Raw genomic sequence first — 18,986 nt, 5'->3', positions numbered from 1 at the left:
ATTACTGGTTAAATCATATTTTGAAAGATACCATTTTTTGTATATTTAAAAAAAAAGAAAATACTGATGATCCTGGGTTAGGCAAAGATTCTTGGATATATAAGATTGCATAATCCAGAAAAGAAAAATATGTTAAGTTGAACTTCATCAAAATTCAAAACTTTTGATTCAAAAGGCACCAGTAAAAATGAAAAGAGGGAAGATTGTGGGAAGCTGGTGAAGTAGGAAGCTCCAGGAATCAGTCCCACTACGAAAACAACTATTAAGCAGGCAGGAACTGTCTGAACCAACTATTTTGAAACTCCCGAGTCTAGTGGAACGCTGCAGCATCTAGGGAAAAGTGAAAGGAAAAGGCTGGTAAATTGCAGTGAATATCAGTAAATTTCACTCTTCATGCAGCAGCTACCATCACCCATCCCACAGCCTTGCAGCAAGCAGCAACGTGTTCCTCAACTCCAGGACATGGTGCAGCTTGCCAGTGCCAGGGTGTGATAAAAAGATCTAATTTCCCAAGAACCAGGGTGTGCAGGCTGATCACTGATCACTGCTTTTTATCAACCCACTACAGGTTGCTGGGGCCCCAGCTTTAAGGACAGCCATTGTTCCAACCTGCTTTGGGCAAAAGTGGCAGTCATCTTTAAGACAGTACCTTTCCTCAAAACTACCAAAAAAAAAAAAAAAAAAAAAAAAACAAAGGGCTTCATTTACTGGGCAAGTGCCAAATCCAGAAAGTGCAGCTTCAAAGTACCATAGGACAAGCTTCTGACACCCTTGCTGGTCCCTCCCTACCCCCCACCCAAAACAATTCTCGAAGCTATGGTTTTAAAGATATTGGGAATTTGACAAAGAGGGAAGTGATCCCTGAGAGACGGAGAACAAATAATGTAAGTTCTACAATTGCCCAATTTATTGTCTGAAGTAGTTCTAGGTTATAGCTCAGGGGAGAGGTGGGAGTGTGAAAGATATAATTAGCCATCTCTAAGTATTGAGACAGACCTGTGGGTCTGGTAAAACCAAAGTAGCTAGAGTTGATAGGACAAAATATTGGTGAGAAGATAGCTGCAAAGAGAAAAAACATTGGAGATCTGGAAAAGGTGTCCCTTGAGTCTTCAGTTGAGAATTGATCAGTGTTTGAATATGAAGACACTACCTGACTTCATTGGAAGAGCCACCTGAAAGGATTAGTGGATACAATGCCCAGAGCTCACAAGGCTCTAAATATCTCTTGTTGCCACCAGCCAGAGTATAAAACATTATAATTAGTAGCACATCAGTTATTCAGAAAGGTTTTACTTCAGTAATGGGCAAAAATTAGCCCTTGACTAAACATTGTCCTTTGTCTTGCTAAATAAACTTAAATCCAGACTCAAAAAAATCAAACTATCCAAGTAACTTAAATTATTCCCAGAACAATGTCCCCAAATATTTATAGGAATACAAAAATGTTCATCACCAAAAGGTAAAAATAACTGTCTATAACCAAAAAATTACCAGACATGCAAAATCAAACCTAAATATGAGAACTGGGACTTATAAAACTCCTAGAAGAAAATATAGGGAAGCATCTTCAGGATCTTGTGTCAGGCAATGGTTTCTTAGACTTTACACCCAAAGCACAAGCAACAAAACAAAAAATAGATAAATGGAACCTCATCAAAATTTAAAAACTTTTGTGCATCAAAGGACTTTATCATGAAAGTAAAATAACTCCCTACACAATGGGAGAAAATCTTTGTAAACCACATATCTGATAAGGATTTCATATCCAGAATATATATAGAAATCCTACAACTCAAAAATAAAAAAAGACAAACAACCCAATTATAAAATGGGCAAATAGACATTTCTCCAATGTGGATATACAAATGGCTAAAAAGCACATGAAAAGATGCTCAGCATTATTGCCTATTAGGGAAATACAAATCCAAACCACAATGAGAAACCTTTTCATACCCAATAGAAAGGATACTATTAAAAAAACAGAAATACAATTGTTGGAGTGGATGTGGAGAAATAAGAACACTTAACTTATTGCTGGTGGGAATGCAAAACGGTGCAGTCGCTTGGAAGACAGTTTGGCAGTTCCTCTGAAAGCTAAGTTTCAAATTACCATATGACCCAGCAATCCCACTAATAGGTATATACCCCCAAAGAATTGAACCCAAGTATTCAAACAGATATTTGCACACTTATGTTCATAGTGGCATTATTCACAATTGCCCAAAATTGGAAGCAACCCAAGTGTCTATCAACCTATGAATGGATAAACAAAATGTGGTATATACAGATAATGGGCTATTATTCAGCATTAAAAAAGGAATGAAGTGAATGAAAGCGGATAGAGGTGATGGTAGCACATTATTGTGGGTATAATTAACAGTGCTGAATTGTGTATGAATATGGTCGATAGGGGAAGTTTACAGTCATATATGTCATCAGAAGGAAAGCCAGAGATTAAAACTGGGACTATATAATTCAGTAAATCTTGCGGTGGATAATGACTATGTTTAACAGTAAAAATATAAAAAATTTCTTCCTTAAAAAAAAGGAATGAAGTTGATTCATTCCACAACATGGATGAACCTGGAAGACATTATGCTCAATGAAATAAGCCAGACACAAAAGGACAAATATTTTATGATCTCACTGATATGAAATAATTAAAATAAGCAAACTCGTAGAGTCAGAATCTAGAATATAGATTATTAGGGGTTGGTTTGGGGTAGGGAATGAGGAGTTCATTAATGCTTAAACTGTACAGAATTTCTACTTAGGTTGATTACAAAGTTTTGGTAATGGATGGTGGTGGTTATAGCACAACACTATGAATGTAATTAACAGCACTGAATTAAATATGTGAATGTGGTTAAAAGGGGAAATTTTAGGTCTTATATATGTTACTAGAATAAAAGTTAAAAGAATAAAACATAGGACTCTACAACACAGTGAACCCTATTTTAAACAATGGATGATAGTTAACTGTACAATTATAAATATGTTCTTTCATGAATAATAACGTATGTACGACACTAATGCTAGGTGTTAATAATAGGGTGGTATATGGGAACTCTGTATTTTATATATTTTATGCCTATTTCTGTAAACCTACAGCTTCCCTAACAAAAAAAAATTAATTAAAAAAATTACCAGGCATGCAAAGAAGCAAGGAAAATGACCCTAAACAAGGAGAAAATCAATTGAAACTAACCCAAAAATTATGTGAATTATAGTAATAGTAAACAAAGGTATGAGAAAAATTATATAATTGTATTCCAATTGAGAAATAACCTATGGGAAGGATTGAGAATGTTAAGTAAAGATATGGAGACTATAAAATAGTCCCAAATTGAACTCCTGGCAATGAAAACTACAATGACTAAAATGAAAAATACAGTAGATGCAATTAAAAGAATAAACATTGCCAAAGAAAGTATCAATTATAAGAATGTTCTTTCATGAATAATAAAAATGTATGACACTTATACAAGGTGTTAATAATAGTGTGGTGTATGGTAAAAAATACACCTAATATGAACTATGGGCTATAGTTAATAATACAATTTCAATATTCCTTAATCAATTTTAACAAAGGTACCACACTAATGCAAAGTGTCAACAATAGGGGAATATATGGGAATGTTGCATTTTTAACATGACTTTTCAGAAGATCTACAACATTTCTAATTTTAAAAAATAATAATTAGAGAAACATTACGCTAATTTAAAGAAGCCAGACAACAAAGTACTACATATTGTATGGTTCCATTTATATAAAATGTAAATGTAAATAAATTTATAGACATAGAAATAGATTAGTGGTTATGTAGGCTGGGAAGGATAGAGGGATTAAGAGGTGACTGCTAAGGGGGATGGAATTTTTCTTTTTGAAATAATGGAATTATTCTAAAATTGATTGTGGTGATGAATGCACAACTCTGAATATACTAAAAGCCACTGATTTTACACTTTGACGGATTGTACGATCTATGAATATACCTCAATAAAACTGCTTTAAAAAAGACGTATACATGAGAAAATAAAGGAAATTAGTTTACTTGAAGACACTAAACTTTCCAAAGTTAAGCAGAAAAAAGAAAGTCATTGGAATATCTATGGACCCAGGAACCACTTCAAGTTGCCTAATAATATACTTGTAAGTTCTCAAATCCAGAGAAGAGAGAGAAGAGAAACAGAAAGATTATTTGAAGATATATAAGGAATCTCAATAAACCCCAAGCTTGGAAACATGAAGAAACCTACAACACATTTCATAGTTGAATTGCTTAACACCTGTGTTAGAAAAAAAAATCTTAGAAGCATCCAGGGAGGAGGGGCAGATACGTTATGTACAAAGAAGTAAAATAAGAATATCACAGTTTTATTCTGAAATAATGCAAGTCAAAAGACAGTGGAGCAACATCTTTAAAGAAATAAACCTAGAATTCTGTACCAAGCACTTTTTTTCTTCAAAAATGAAGGTGAAATAAGCTGACAGAAATCACCATAGTCTGCCACTGCAAAAATATTAAAGGAAACTCTTTAAGGAGAAGAAAAGTCATACCAGGTGCAAATCTTTATCTGTACAAAGGAATGAAAAGTCCAAGAAATGGTGACTCTCTAAGTAAACATAAAAGTTTGTTCTTATTGTAATATATTTAAAAGTTAACTGATACTTAAAACAAAAATAATGACACTATCTTAGCATTTATAATGCATATACAAGTAAAATATATGACAAAAGCAGCACAAAGGACAGGAAGAGAGAAATAGAACTATACTGTTGCAAGGTTCTTATGCTATATGTAAGATATCACTTGAAGGCAGACTTTGGTGTTAAAACTGTATACTTTGAACTCAGAAACAACGAGCATAAGATGCAACAAAGATTTATAACTAACAGAAGTGGTTATAAATTACTAAAATTCAGTAAATTTGGTAATAAGTCACTAAATTAAGTAAATTTGGTTATAAGTTACTAAATTTAGTAAATTTGGTTATAAGTAAAAATGTGGGATAAATAGAAAACAAATAATTGCATTAAATGCAAATAGATTAAATAATCCATTTAAAAGACTGAATTGTTATTGGATAAAAAAAATCAAGGCATATAAAGAACAACTTGAAATGTAAAGATACAAATAAATCAAGATAGGACCAAATGAGTATCCCATGGTAACACTAATCAGGAAAGCTAGAGTGACTTCATTAATACAGACAAAGTAGATTTCAGAGCAAAGGGTATTATAAGAGATACATTCATTTCATAATGACTAAGGGATCAAAGCATTAAAAGGACATGTTAATCACAAACACATATTCACCTAATAGAGCATCAAAATAAATGAATCAAAATGTGCTAGAAATACAAAAAGAATAAACAAATCTGCAATTATGGTCAGAATTTTCAACATTCCTTCTAATTATTCATAAAACAATATGGCTGAAAATTAATAAAGTTAAAAAGAATACTTGAACAACACAATCAATTGTCCTGTCTGATATTTATAAAGCTCTCTATAACAGAATATCAGCATACACATTCTGTTAAAGTACATATGGATCTTTTACCAAAGTAGACCATATTCTAGGCCATAAAATCAGCTCCCCAGAATTTCAAAGTATTCAAATTCTGCTAAGTTTATGCTCTTACCACAATGAAATTAAATTAGAAATCAATAAAAGAAATACAAAACCACCAACTATGTTGGATATTAAATAACACTCTACTAAATAATGCATAGATCAAAGAAAAATTCAAAGGAAAGGTGAATTTAGAAAGTATTTTGAACTGGGTAAAAATGAAAACACAACATATCAAAATCTGGGATGCTACTACAGCAGTACTTTGAAGGAATTTTATAGAACTAAAAGCCTGTCTAATAAAAGAAGAAAGGCCTCAATAGTATCAGCTTCTAACCTTAGGAAATAGAAAAATAATAGCAAAAAATTTTAAAATTCACAATAGCATAAAACACATAATGTACTTTGGGATAAATGTGACAGAAGATCTGCAAGACCTGAGCTTTAAATGTTGCAAAACTTTGCTGAGAAAATTAAAGACCTAAATAAATGGAGATACATATCATGTTCATGGATCAGAAGACACAATATTGTAAAGATTTCACTTCTCTCCACATTTATCTATAGTTTCAAATCCCAATCAAAATCTCAGTAGACTTTTTTGTAGAAATTGACAAACTGACTCTAAAATTCTTTTAGACATGGAAAGGAATTGGAATAGCCAAAGCAAACATGAAAAAGTACAAATTTGGAGGATTTACATTGCCTGATTTAAAGATTTATTATAAAGCTACAGTAATCTATACTGTATGGTACTGGAATCAAGATAGATGAATGGAACGGAATGAAGTACCCAGCAGTGAGTCCACCACATATGAGCAATTAAATTTCAACAAAGCTATAACAACATTTCAGTGGAGAATCATCTCTTCAACAAATGTTACTGCGACCACTGAATATCCAAATGCAGAAAAGATAATAATTTTAATCCACACTTCATACAAAAGAGAACTCAAAAGAGATCATAAACCTAAATAAAGCCTAAAACTCAAAAATTTCTGGAATAAAATGTAAGATAAAACCTTTGTGACTTGTGGTTAGGAAAATATTTCTTAGATCTAGTATCAAATCCATGATCCATAAAATTTTTTAAAAATTGATAAATTTGGCTTCATCCAAATTAAGAACTTAGGCTTTTCAAAAGACACTGCATAAAGATAAGCCACTGATTAGTAGGAAACATTTGCACATCACAGATCTGATAAATGACTTGTATCCAGAATATATAAAGAATTCTCAAAACTTAATAAGAAAACAAACAACTCAACATGAAAAATAGTCAAAAGATTTGAAAAGACACTGCATCATAAAACATATACAGATGGCTATAATGTAAAAAAGAAAATAACTTGTTATATCAAGTGTTGCTGACAATAGAGTTCCAACTGGAACTCTCATACACTTCTGGTGGGAGTATAAAATGGTACAGGCACTTTTGAACAAGTTTTCCATTTTCTGAAACTGTTAACTAATTACTGGGCCATGCCACTGCTAGGTATTTACTCAAGAGAAATAAAAACATTTGTCCAAACAGATGTTTGGACATGAATGTTCATACCATTTTAATTTGTAATAGTATAAAACTGGAAGTAATCCAAATATTCATCAACAGGCGAATGGATAAACACACTGTGGTATGTCCACACAGTAGATAAACCATATTAAAAAAGAATGAGCTATTAATACATGGTAAAACATTGGTGAATCTCAAAATGGCTGTACTGTCTGAAAGTAAACTAGACCAAAAGAATACATACTATGTGATTCCATTTATATAAAATTCTAGAAACTGAAAACTATTCAAAAGTGTCAGGTAGCAAATGAGTGGTTAACTGGCAACAGTGAGATTGGGCCAGGATCAGAAGGAAGGATTACAAAGGGACAGGAGGATATTTTTACATTGAAAAATATGTTTATCATCTTGATTTAATGATGATTTCATGATCATATACATATAGCTGAACTTATCAAATTTTGCACTCTAAATATGTACAGTTTATTATCAGTTGTAATGCAATAAAAGCTTTTTAAAATATCAGTTTGAGAGAAAGAACAGATACATTCAAAAGCTTATAACTTATTAAGAACAACTACAAACAATTTAAGAAGATAGGAATATATGCTACGTGCTGAAAAACAAATAACTGCCAGTGTAGAATTCTATGCTTAATAAATTTGTCTTTCAAGATGGAGGATAAAATAAAGATATTTTTAGATAAAGGCTGACAGTCATCGCTGATAGATTCTCACTAATGGAAATTCTAAAATAATTATTTCAGGCAGAGTGATAATGATCCCAGAAGCAATTTCTGAAATTCAGAAAGGAATTTTGAGAAAAGTATGTGCTAAGTACACTAAACGTTGGCTGTGAAAACAGGAATAAAGGAGTCTAATTATTGCAGGCTAAAAAAAAAAGAAACAATATTAAACTAAAATACTGGACAAATAGCATATAAATTTTGGTGGTAGGGTAACAGATAAAGTGATTAAACTTTGTTGCTAAAAGTGTAAATGTTAAAATTTTAGGGTAACCACTAAAAGAGTAATTGTGCAGAATGATTTTTCCAGTCTAGTAGAGGAAAAAAATGAAAAGAGTTTAAGGAAAAAAAAACTCAATCCAGTCCAAAAAAAGAAAAAAAATCACTGTTTCCATATATCAGTCAAAATAAACTAGACTAAGATGTCATTTTTAGACGATCACATTCTTAGCAATTGCAAAAACAGAAGATACTTAAGAGATAAAATTTACTGAAGAGATGCAAGAACTGTATGGATAAAATTAAAAAATGCAACAGAAGAAAATATAAGCACTAAATAAAGATATTTGTTGATACATGTCATGATTTTGGATAGGTAAATTCAGTATCTACAAATTCAAAGCATTTCCTCTCAAAATATCAACAAATTTTTAAAAAATGAATCCAAGAAGCTTATTCTAAAATTTACATTGAAGTGTAAAGAGGCAAGAACAACTAAGACAATTTTAAAGCAGTAGAATAGGAGGGGAATGGAACTTAAACTTTCAGATATTACGTCTAATTATACAGCTATAGAAAGAAAAATGGTGTTCTATAGGCACAGGAATGAAGAATCACCAATGGAACAGCACATGAAAACTCGGTATTTGATATGATTATATTAAAAAATTAGTGAAGCAAGGATGGGCTATTCACCAATTGTTATAAAAAATGACCTTCCTTCTGTATGGTTTAAAATAATATTGGATCCTTACCACAGGCAATACGTTATTATGTTCCAAATTTATGAAAGCTTAAAAGTGCAAGGGAAATTATGAAAAGCTTTGTGAAAAAATTAAAGACAAATATTATTCTGAAAAGGTAAAGCATAATGAAAAAGGTTGATATCTTTTAGACTACATCAAATTTAAAACAACAAAAAAAGCCATGAACAAAACAATCCAATAACTGACAAATATTTACAACATAAATATAATTTGAAAATATTAATATTCAGAATATATAATATATAATTCAGAATGTATAATAAATCAATAAGAAAAAGACAACCCAGAAGAAATCAGAGCAAGAACATGAAATGACTATTCACAGAAACAGAAATTAAGATAGTAAGCAGTGAAATGAAAATTAAAGCAATAAAATACAGTGTCTACTTATAAAAATGGCAAAATTTTCATAATTTACACTCCAAATGCTGATTACAATATATAGGAATTAGAACACTCATTCACTGCTGATGGTAGTGTAGTGGAACAACTTCTTTTGAGACATTTTGTAAATGTCTACTTAATTTGAACATGCATGTTCACTTTGACCCAGTATTTCCTCTTCTTTGTACTTACCTTGGAGAAACTCTTATCCACATGTTCAAGGATGTTCTTTGAGCATTGCTTGTATGCAAAAAGTTGAAAATAACTAAATGTCTAAAATAAATGAGAAGATAAATTTATCATATCATTTTCATATACCGGAAAACTACAGAGCAATTAAAACAAATGAATTTTGTCAATATGTATCAACATGGTTGGATCTCAGTTATACAATTGTGAATTAAAAACACAATTTACAGGAATACATTTTTATCATTCCGTTTTTGTAAATCTTAAGAACATTATAATATATTTGGAATGTGTATATATATAACACAACATACACACACAAATATTCTAAATGTTTAAAATTTTGATGGGAAACCTAAACACCAACTGGGTAGGAAGGATGAGAAGGGGACTGTGGAGAGGTTGCAGTAGATTTCAATCTTTAAATCTATTTAAAAATAAAAAATATGTGTTAAACATGACAAAATTTTATCAATGGTTAATTCAGAAATGTGAAACATAGATAGGAGTTAAAGTAATCTCTGTAAATACTGTGTGTCAAAAATAATATATTAAATTAAAAAGGAACAATTTTGGACAGCTACAATACATGAAAATCACCAAAAGGATGAGTTGATAGTCATACAATTGCTTTATGTTTTATCTATCTATTTACCTAATAAAATAGGTCTGTTGTGTGTGTATCTATCCAATAATCTAAAACAGTTAGGTCTGCTCAAGAGCAAATTGATCTGCAGTGACAGCTACCAGATGTTAAAAACAGAAGATTAAAATAAGCAACAATAAGTGAAAGTAGTTCATAAAGGTAATTAACTGTTTAAAAAGTAGACTCTGTTCATCAATCATAGTATGTAATAATAAAGTAAATATAACTTATAATATGATGAGTCCCCTGGCATACATAAACCTACATGGTAACTTTTTGAATGGGTTTTAATAATTTTTGAGCAGGTTACAGTCTTGAGTCTAGAGGTATAAATCATTAACATGGAACTTTACTATACAACCTAGCAAAGATTACTAGCAAAGCATACTTTATGTGTTATGAAAACCTGTTTCTAACCAGTTGAGGACATAAAACACAAGAATGAGAATGCAAAATACACAGCATAGTCCTTGAATCTTGCTACTGTAGCATAGTTTTTGTGTTCCTAAAAGCATCATATTTTGGAATTTTTTGTAAATTTTAGCAGGATCTATGAGAAAAATACAATGGGCAAACCCCTATGGGATGGATAAGTTCCTGTGTCAACTTGGCCAGGTTATGGGGTCCAGTTGTTTGGTCAAGCAAGCTCTGGCCTGATTGTTACTGTGAGGATATTTTGTGGATTAAAATCATTAATCAGTTGATTGCATCTATTACTGATTACATCTACAGTGAACAAAGGAGATTGCTTTCAGCAATGAGAGAAGTCTCATCCAATCAGTTAAAAGCCTTAAAGAAATACCTGATGATTCCAGAGATGAGAAAGAATTTCTCTCTCTACTTCAGCCAGTCAGATTCCCCTGGGGAATTCATCAAAACCTTCATTGGAGTTCCCAGCTGGCCGCCTGCCCTATGGATTGTGGCCTTGCCAATCCCCATGGTTGTGTGAGTCAATTCCTATATCATCATTATATATATACTATATATATAATGACTGTATCTATATATATGTGTGTGTGTGTATATATATATATGACTAATATACCCACCATGTCCATATAGTTTCTTGGGTTGCCTGCAAAACCCACTCACAATAAAAATATAACCACAGTTTTAAACATTTTTAATTCCTAACATGTAAAGAAATACTATAGTACTTACCTTGATAAAAGTGATGAAATGTGACTTTGAGTTATGAACAAAAGGTGTATGGTAGCTGGTCCTCAAAGACGCCCAGAAGCTCTGCCTTCCCCAAACAACCCCCTTCCCCATGTGTGCCTGTTGCTCCTCCTCTTAAAAAAAAAAAAAAAAAAAAAAAAAACCACCACCACCAACAACAACAACAAAAATGAGCCTTAAAAGAAATAAAGGAAGAGAATAAAAGAAAAAAATGAGATTTACCCCCCCATGTTGATATGGACTTGGCCATATGAGTGGTTTTGGCCAATGAGATATCGGGAAACTGATGCAAGTGGAGACTTGCTAAGTACTTGCACACTGAAATTGATCCTCTTGGAACTCTAACTCTTGGGATTTGTCCTCTCAGATACCATTCACTATGCTGTAAAGACCCAGCTTAAGATAGAAAAATGTCACCAAGACACTGGCCATCAGGACAAGCTGAACTCTCAGCTAATAGTCAACACCAACTTGCCAGCCATGTGAATGAGGCCATTTTGTACATTTTCAGCCATCTGAGTGACACCACATAAAGCACAACCTCCCCATATATCTATAGAAACCTGAGATAATAAATTTTTGTTTTAAGCCACTAAGTTTGGGGTGGTTTGTTATGCAGCAGTAGATACCAAAACAGGGTGGAAGAAAGGACATTATCATAGTTAAATCTAAATGTGTCCCTGAGGGGCATGGCAGTAATTGTTTTATTTTCTTTCATTGTTTTATTTTCTTCTACTCTGGCTTAAATAGAAATCTAAATTTTGTTGTTTTGCTAGCTTCCTCGTTTTTCAAAGCAGCTGTTTAAATGGTTTCAAATAAGATGGAGACAGTGAATTGCCTTCCTGATGCTTTTGGCATTATAGTCTTCTGGAGGCTTTCCATTGGCCAGCTGTGTCATAGAATTATCCTTATTGTTCCCAAAACGGAAACCATCATGGGTTTCAGCACCATTTGTTTCCATTTGCCTTGGCTTGTCTCCTCTGCTTCTGTATTAGTTTTTTATTGCTGCTGTAACAAATTATCACAAATTTAGCATTCTAAAGCAACACTGTTGTTTTATTTGCTCACAGTTTTTTAGCTCAGAAGCTTGGGTGTGCTTGACTGGGTTTTCTATTGAGTTCCCCACGATGCTGAAATCAAGGTATGAGCTCTTATCTAGGGGCTCTGGGGAAGAATTGCCTTCTAAACTCATTCAGGCTCTTGCCGGAATCCAGTTCCTTGCATCTGAGGTCCCTATTTTCTTGCCAGATATCACCAGGAGGCTCTTCTGCTCCTAGAGGCCATCCACATTCCTTCTCACTTGACCCCCTCTATCTTCAAAGTCGGCAGTGAAGCATCAAGGCGTTTTCATCCTAGGAACCTCTCTGACTTCCCCTTCTGAATCTATAGACCATTCAGCATCCCACTCCTACCCCATCCCTTGCCATTTCCCTTTGCAGATTCTGCCCCAAGATTCTTAGTCAAATGTTGACTGAATAATCACCATCATGAAAATGATATTACTGTATTATGACTGAAAATACAAATATTACAACTACTAACTGATAATACTACATGTTGAGCACTTGAAGTATATCAGAAACTTTGCCAATTCCTTTATTTATATTCATTCCAGTTTTCAAAATTCTGACAATCATTAACGATGAGAAAAATGAGGCTCACAGTGGTCAATCAACTCACCTGGCTCACACTGTTACCTAAGCAGGATTGTGTATCCATTGTTAAGCCTCAAAGTCTGCTGGAATCTGTTGTGCAGCTCCACCACACTGGAATCCAGAGATGATCATGGAGGTCCTGTGCTCACTGCAAGTCATTCTCACAATTCATTCCACCAGGGTTTAAAAATCTCTGTACTGTCCATCTAACTCTCAGATTGTAACTTAACTCACCTTTCTCCATGTTGGATCAATCCATGGGGCAAAGCTAAGATGTGGAGCACTCAAGTTAGAAACCCCAGTGGGGTAAGAGAAAGGATCCACATGGAAACTAACAGGGTTGCTACCATTTTCTTTATCTACATTAGTCCCCAGTCAAAGCTAGAGTGATTTTCCAAAGTTATTGATCTGTCTGATCAAAACCTCCCAGTGACAATCCATCTACAGATTAAGTTAAAGCCTTGCATGGCCTACAAGGCCTTCTTGTCCTGGCCTTGGCTGACCTCTCTTGTCCATTTATCAAGTTTTTGTGAATCTTTGTACATACCATGATATGCTTGCAGGACAGGCATGCCTAGGCACATGCGTTTACCCTTCAGGACTATGTTTCCTCCACTTCTCCTTTTTAATCTAAATCTGACTCAGGTTCAAAGATCAGGTCAGGTTTCATTTTCAGGAAGACATCCCTAACTCCTCAAAATCCAATTGGATTAGGTATCACACCTCTCCACACCCACAGGGCTCTGAGCTTAACTATCATTGCATTGCCAACTCATACTGGAATTATCTATTTACCTGTCTGTCCCATCTGCTCACAAGCATTTCAAAACCAGGAATGCTGTTTTTCATCTTTATATATTCATCAATTGCCAATAATGGTGCAGTCAATATTTTTGAAGTCTTCTTTAATATTTGCTAGTCTCTGAACTTCTAAATTATTGTTAGATGCACTATCTTAATAGTAATGACACTCCTTTTGTGTTACCACCATCCCAACACATCCATGTGCCAAACACAGATTCATAGAACCCAACAGATCTCTTTAAATGATAATAATTGGCAGAGTTATGATTATACTAATAGGTAAATTCCACAGCTACTCTCTTCTCACTGTTCAGAGGTCCAGAAAAATTTTTAGATAATTCATTGTAAGATCAGTTAACACCACACAATTTAGCTTTCTATTAGGAAATATTTTTGGTGGAGGAAGAAATTTCTATTGAATTTTTAATGGAAAGCACATAACATCTTTTATTTTCAGGTTGGACAAGTCCATCGAAAGTTACTCCTTTACCACCTCTTCATGAAGGATGCTCAATAAATCACTTGTTTACATTTGATGAGGAGCCAACATGTACAGTAAGATTTTCTTAATGGAAGGTGTTACACAATATTTATCCTTAATTTATTTTGTTGTTTGTCTATTTGATATTTTATACATTTGACCATAATAACAATATATATATTTTATAAAGGGCTTCCTATATGCCAGGTGCTCTGTGAATCTTTACATTCATTGTATACTTCATCATATGGTGTTATCTTATGCCATCTCCACAACAGTACTAGACAAGAGGGGTTAGTAGTAGGTGCTGGTTGTGCCCCACCCTTTACTGGCAAGAGGGCCATTCCCTAGGGGTAGAAAGTGATGGCCACTAAAGTCTGATAGTCACCTGCCTGCAGAACTTTGCCCTCCTGCCCTGTGCTCCTCAGACTTTGGCCAGTGACTGACTTTCCTAACGGAACAGGCTAAAGCCAGTTTCTATCTAAGACCACATTCTCACCAGCTTCTTTCCCTTCACCCATCCTACTATCCAAGACCACATTCTCACCAGCTTCTTTCCCTTCACCCATCCTACTGTCCTCGATGCCCTTCAGCTGGGAGCATGCCCACATTCTATCATCTGACCAACAGTCCTGTCTCAGTCTCTGCTTCTAGAAAAATAGTGTTTTTATCCCCCTAGTATATGAGAAACCTGATGCCCAGTGATGTTAAGTAACTGGCCCTTGATTTCATAGATAGTATAAAAGCCAAATTTAAACCTACATATTTTTTGAATATCAGGAATATGTTCTTAATCATTTTGCTATATTGATTTTATAGTCCCTGAACCCATGATATTTAAATTAAGGTACTTGAAGACTTTCCAAGGGGTACAAAGATACAAATATTTAACAGCTTTATTGAGCTATAATTCCCATACCAAAATCTTCACCCAATTAATGCACACAATTCAAAAGGTTTTGTAGGATATTCATAGAGTTATGCAGCCATCTGCGCAGTCTAATTTTAGAACATTTTCCTTACCACAAAAAGAAAGCCCATACTCATTAGCAGTCAATGATGTGAAAAGTTTTTAAGGAATCAATTTCTATTTCTGTAACTCCCATGTGCACTCCTTCCTAAAATTGATGTGCCTAAGAACTTTCTTCCAGTTAAAGTGTCATGTTGATTTCTTCTTTTCCCGCCTCTCCCTTCACAATTGTCCTCTAAATTTAGCGTGAAATAGTATGGAGCATACCTCTCACAGACCATCAACTGCACCTCGATAACTGGCAATGAAACAAAGAGCATGGAACAAAAGGGCAGTTCAAAATAGGAGTGTCATTGATGCCTCCTTTACCCAAGACACCACACATCCACGTTAGGGTTTCATGTCTTCCCTTGTCTTATGCATTTTCTTATTCATATGAAAATCACAGCATTGGAAATGGGAGTACTTTGACCTGATCTGGACTATTGTGAATTAAGGGAAAATGCAAAATATAATTGCAATAGTAATAAAAATGTGTATTTACTAGCCTTACTTCTTCTATTCACAAACTCTTATGAAAGAATCCACTGCTCCTGTAGGTAGATCCTGTGAAATAAAATCAAAGTAAACATTACAAGAAATTGAAGTCACTGCTGCCTTTTTTCATCTAAGCTAAAAATTTATGACCAGGCTTATGTTTTATCTAATTATCTATTTTAGAATTAGAATTCTGAAGCAGGTATTTGTCATGGGAATGCTTATTAGCATATTTATTCAAATTTAAAATAAGATTAGACTTTTTGTGACAGAAAATAAATCTGGATCTTTTACTTCCAGTAATGGAAGCTAGTAAAATGGGCCAATACTTTCACTGGAAAAACAATTGGATAAGTACTTAGTTTCTTTCTTACAATATCAAAGAGCTCATAAGGTAGATAGAAATTCCTGGGTCAAAGAGAAGATAGGAACTTTAACATTTGAGCCATGCACTTAGGTAACATTGGCTTTCAAGGCATTTGCATTCCTGGAAGCAAACAGTGTGAGCAAAAATTATGATGCCCTCATGGGGCTAAAATATCAAAAGCTGGAGTTGATCCTTGAAAACCATCCATTACTTTGTACTAACTACCTAGAAGCCTGAACCCTTGAAGTAAGGGTAAATCAATAGTAAAAACACCTTGAAAAGACTACAGCCTGACTTCTTCAAAGTAAATGAGAAAATGTCAAGTCTTGAACTGGGATGAAAGTGGCCCTAGATTGTTATCATTCCCAGGATGCAGGCAGAAGCAAATAAAAATCTTCTACGGAGGAAGAAGATTTCTATCTTCTCAGCTCTCAAATTATTTCAATAAATAACTTAAAAAATAAGATGTCCAAAACGCAACAGGAACAAAGCCTCTAAAGAGAAAGAACAGCATGAGCAAGAATCAGTAGAAATTAGAGAAAGCAGACAATGTTAATTCCAGAGGTAGGAAATATGCATAAACAGTCAAGAAGATAAAAGGTAGGTTTGTAATTTTTGTACAGAAAAAGTGAATTAGAAAATTGGGGAGGGGGAAAGAGTTTCTGGACTAACAATTACAATAACCAAAGAATTTATTAAATGAGTACAGTAGCAGGTTAGACACAGCTGAAGAGATAACTGTAGAACTGGTAGATACATTAGAAGAAACTATCCACAAAGAAGCATATAAACACAAAAAGACAAAATACAGAAGTAAGATAATGAGAAACATAGAAGTTACAGTGAGAGACAATAACAAACATTTAATTGGAATCCCAGAAGTAAAGGAGAGAAAGAATAGGGCAGAAATAATATGTGAAGCTACAATTGTTATATCCACTGCTGTGTTTATTTCTGGGTTTCCCTGAGGCATGTGCTTGTATTCCCCACTGTGCACTGAGCGTGAGTGCCATTAGCCTCATTAGAAAGTCCTAAGAAATATCTTGAGTCAAAAGTACAGGTTTCCATTGAATCCAATCCCAAGAACTCTAAATATGAAGCCAAAGGGAAAAATTTAACCCCTTCTATGAAATAGCCCCTGAACACAAGCAGAGCACAGTAACAGAAGGAAAAGGCACAGGCAAGAGTGTAGCTACCAGAAAATTAAGATTTACTTTTAGGAAATGGTGTAGAATATAAATGTGAGGACTTGGGAATGGAAACATTTCATAAAGAAACCGAAACAGAAGTTTACAGTGTGCACTACTATAACCAGGAAGTGGAAGAGATGATGTATTAGCAGGAAAATTCAGATTACAAAGAAATATTCTACCATGATACCCTTGATATGAACAAGCCTATGAACCACCAGAAAATGAAGGTACATTAATATCAGATACTGCTGCAAAAAACACAGGTTCAGAAGAAGTAATAGTCCCTCTAGCAAAGAACAACAGATACTGTCAGCAGATTTCAGAAAGATTGTTACGTAATCTTATCTACATATTACCCACCAACCTTATCTACATATTTCCCCTGGAAAACAGGTGATTGTGACCATCTTGTTAATTACTGAGCAGGTCAAAATCTAAGCTATTTTAAATGAGTTGTAGCCAACTGTAAATTCAGAATATTTTTTAGAAACCAAAAATTGATGTGATTTTTGCATTCCTGCATGCCTCCTTTTTGACAATAGAACCATTTGTTTTTTGATTTTTGATTTTTTGTTATTTCACTTGTTTGTTCTGTCTTCAACACAGGTCTTATTCTTACCTATGCATTTTTTGTACAAGAGATAATTACATTGACAATGGAGCAACAATAGACTTGGCAAGGATTTCATATTTATTAATACTGTGTAAGTCTAACAATGTTAGACTTATTTGGGTGATCTCTATGCTAAACATGATTTTATCTGCTAAGACATTAAAATAGTTGTAAGAACTCTTGCAGATAGGAGTTATTATAAGGTGTTATATGTTGGATTGATTACATCTACAGTATTATTTCTGTCAACAAGTACTATGATAGCCTAAAATATACTGGTTAAGAGCACACATTTTGAGATTTTGTAATAGTTAGCTGGTTATAAGACTTATAAACATTTCAACAGGAGTTTCAAGTTATAATGTAATTAAGTGATTTTTCAAAATTTGGGGAGTAAGACTATAAAAGACTTCTTAGGACATAGACAAAATATGGTGTGTAGTACAAAATACACTTCTCAGCATATCAAACTCATCATATCAGAGCTACAGTAATTAGGCGTTTATTTAAATTTTGGAAAAACTACATAAATTACTGGTGCTTAACTTCAAGCTTGTTTTGCATTAGGCCAAATAAGCAATTACCTTACGTTAATAGGTTAAGTACTGCAATGTTTTTACGAAATAAAGCCAATAATTCCTGTCTATTTGGATTGATTTACAGTTGTGGTATGTGTATTTATTCATGGCTTACAGATAATGTCTATGTTGAAAATATTTATGTTTTAGAAAAGACTCTAGATAAAACTTCATCTTGAAAAAACCATGACCTTAAAGAGTGATAAGAAGCATTTCCTTTAAATGACAGGGGTAATGTTGGATCATGTCGACCTTGATTTAAAATAAGAAAACTATACTTTTACTCTTTGGGTCAAAATCAAAGATGTTTTGTATTTTTTCTCATGTGTATCTCAAATTTCAATTTGATAATTTCTGTATGCTGACAACTCAATGTGTAGCATAACTTCAAAAAACTAAACTGGAAAGAATAACTATAATTTTTCTGAGGCCATGATAGTGGTGATTCCCAGAATACTGGGAATTGAGGATCAATTCTGCTGTAGTTAATTTTTAATATTTTATAATTCCAAATATGTGAATAAATGAATGTTGTTTACTATCACATGCCAAGCTGTAAAAAATTA

The 18,986-nt window shown here is 33.6% G+C and overlaps 1 protein-coding gene across 1 annotated transcript in view; it reads left to right on the top strand.

Annotated features, from left to right (window-relative positions):
- The window catches only part of SPATA48 (spermatogenesis associated 48), a 76,959-nt gene that overhangs the window by 9,414 nt on the left and 48,559 nt on the right, over positions 1-18,986 (top strand). The window contains exon 2 of the mRNA XM_037837809.1: positions 14,139-14,236. Within this exon, the coding sequence (XP_037693737.1) occupies positions 14,139-14,236 (98 nt within the window). The remainder of the gene's footprint in view (positions 1-14,138; positions 14,237-18,986) is intronic.

The sequence above is a fragment of the Choloepus didactylus genome, chromosome 5, assembly GCF_015220235.1.
Source record: "Choloepus didactylus isolate mChoDid1 chromosome 5, mChoDid1.pri, whole genome shotgun sequence".
NCBI classification, from domain to species: Eukaryota; Metazoa; Chordata; class Mammalia; order Pilosa; family Megalonychidae; genus Choloepus; species Choloepus didactylus.
The sequence above is the reverse complement of the archived record's forward strand: the minus strand, read 5'-3'. Positions and strand labels throughout refer to the sequence as shown.